The sequence below is a fragment of the Frankliniella occidentalis genome, unplaced genomic scaffold, assembly GCF_000697945.3.
Source record: "Frankliniella occidentalis isolate FOCC.00 unplaced genomic scaffold, Focc_3.1 Scaffold322, whole genome shotgun sequence".
NCBI classification, from domain to species: Eukaryota; Metazoa; Arthropoda; class Insecta; order Thysanoptera; family Thripidae; genus Frankliniella; species Frankliniella occidentalis.
This window is the reverse complement of record NW_026267446.1, coordinates 329862-331570: the sequence shown is the minus strand read 5'-3', so window position 1 is coordinate 331570 and position 1709 is coordinate 329862. Positions and strand designations below refer to the sequence as shown.

Sequence of the window (1709 nt, the reverse complement as noted above, 5' to 3'; positions counted from 1 at the left end):
TGCAGGGCGCCTACGAGTGGACCAGCCCCGAGGGCCAGAACTTCAAGCTGGAGTACGTCGCCGACGAGCTCGGCTTTCACCCCGTGGCCGCTCACCTGCCCGTCGCCCCCGCCGCCCCCGAGATCCCCGTCGCCATCCAGCGCTCTCTGGAGTGGAACGCCGCTCACCCTGAGGAGGACGACTCTCAAATGTACGAGCAGCCCCAGTCCCAGATGTACATCGGCAAGAAGATCATGTACTGACCTTGCACCACCACTCTCCAAATCTCTCTTGTGAATAAAGTCTAATTTATTACATAATAGCTCGACGTGTTTTTGAATTAGTATCCTCAACGAGCGTTTCCCGAGGTACCTTCGAGCTTCGTGCGGGAACGGGCGGGGCGCTGACGCAGGCGTTCTGCCATCCATTTAATCGGGAACTTGCGTGTCGCGGCGGGCCGCGGACAGCCGGCTCGACACTGCTGCATGGCGGGATGGCCTACCCACTGCGTTGCAGGCGTCAAGCTACTCCGTGTGAAGCATGGATCGTGGTAGAAACTTTCGCGACGTGTTGATGATCGATTTTGAAATTGAGTAGGTCGGTGCAGCCAACCACTTCACTGAAGGAGATTTAATCGTAAATTAACGAACAAACACCTGTTAAATTTTATACACGAACTGTTTGTTATTGATTAGAAAGCAAATACTTGTTAAATGACGAAAAGTTCGTAATTTTTTCATGAGATGTAAGTTGCCCATGTTATTGTACGTGCACCCCTGTACACAAATGTGCGTCTATAAATTTACGAACAATTTGTTTATTGCCTACGAACAGTTCGTATTTTTGGATTTTACGAACATTGTTCGTAAAAGCAGAATACGAACTGTTTGTGAGGAATTTTATCGTAGAATTACGAAACCTACTAAGAGTGTTCTCTCTAAAACCCGACCCCATTAGCTTCTCTACTATATGAAAGATAATACGAGCAGCCCCAGTCCCAGATGAACATGAGCAATAAGATCATGTACTATACTTGTACTACGCCGTTTTCTGAATTATATTAATTTATGTTATATCCCTTTTCGAATTGTTTCGTTTTCGCCTTAAAAATATTTCAGTTTTATAATTTTTGGGAAGATATGCTTTTGCTTACCCCTGTTGTAAACGTACCATTGCATTAAGCGCATCCGATGTCCGCGGATAAGTCCGTTTTCTGTTACCTGTTGGTTTTTTCACCGTTTGGTGAAAAAAATCGTATCCGAAAATGGTTAAACATCGGCGCGGATACAGCGGACACGCACCTTAAGTTTGAATGGGTTTTAAACTCAGTATTTTAGGAATATGGTTTAATCTGTCACTTGTCTACGACACAACTTGAGTCTGCTTTTTGCTTTTGGTTTCAAAACCAGCTCTCTCTAAACAACGTACAGAACGACGTCAAAATAATAAAATGCAAACAATTATGAAATAAATTAAGTTTTATTCACAAAAGAGTATAGAAGTACCAGCTCAGTACATGATCTTCTTGCTGATGTACATCTGGGACTGGGGCTGGGCGTACATCTGGGACTGGGGCTGGGCGTACATCTGGGACTGGGACTGCTCGTACATCTGAGACTCGTCCTCCTCGGGGTGGGCGGCGTTCCACTCCAGAGAGCGCTGGATGGCGGCGGGAATCTCGGGGGCGGCGGGGGCGACGGGCAGGTGAGCGGCCACGGGGTGGAAGCCGA

The 1709-nt window shown here is 47.1% G+C and overlaps 2 protein-coding genes across 2 annotated transcripts in view; one reads left to right on the top strand and one right to left on the bottom strand.

The window, feature by feature from the left end:
- Nucleotides 1-1709, top strand: part of LOC113202253 (cuticle protein CP14.6-like) — a 49732-nt gene that overhangs the window by 39938 nt on the left and 8085 nt on the right. The gene's annotated exons all lie outside the window — the stretch shown is intronic.
- The window catches only part of LOC113202003 (endocuticle structural glycoprotein SgAbd-1-like), a 7296-nt gene continuing 7026 nt past the window's right edge, over nucleotides 1440-1709 (bottom strand). Inside the window, exon 3 of the mRNA XM_052273984.1 lies at nucleotides 1440-1683. Coding sequence (XP_052129944.1) covers nucleotides 1489-1683 — 195 coding nt within the window. The 3' untranslated portion in view covers nucleotides 1440-1488. The remainder of the gene's footprint in view (nucleotides 1684-1709) is intronic.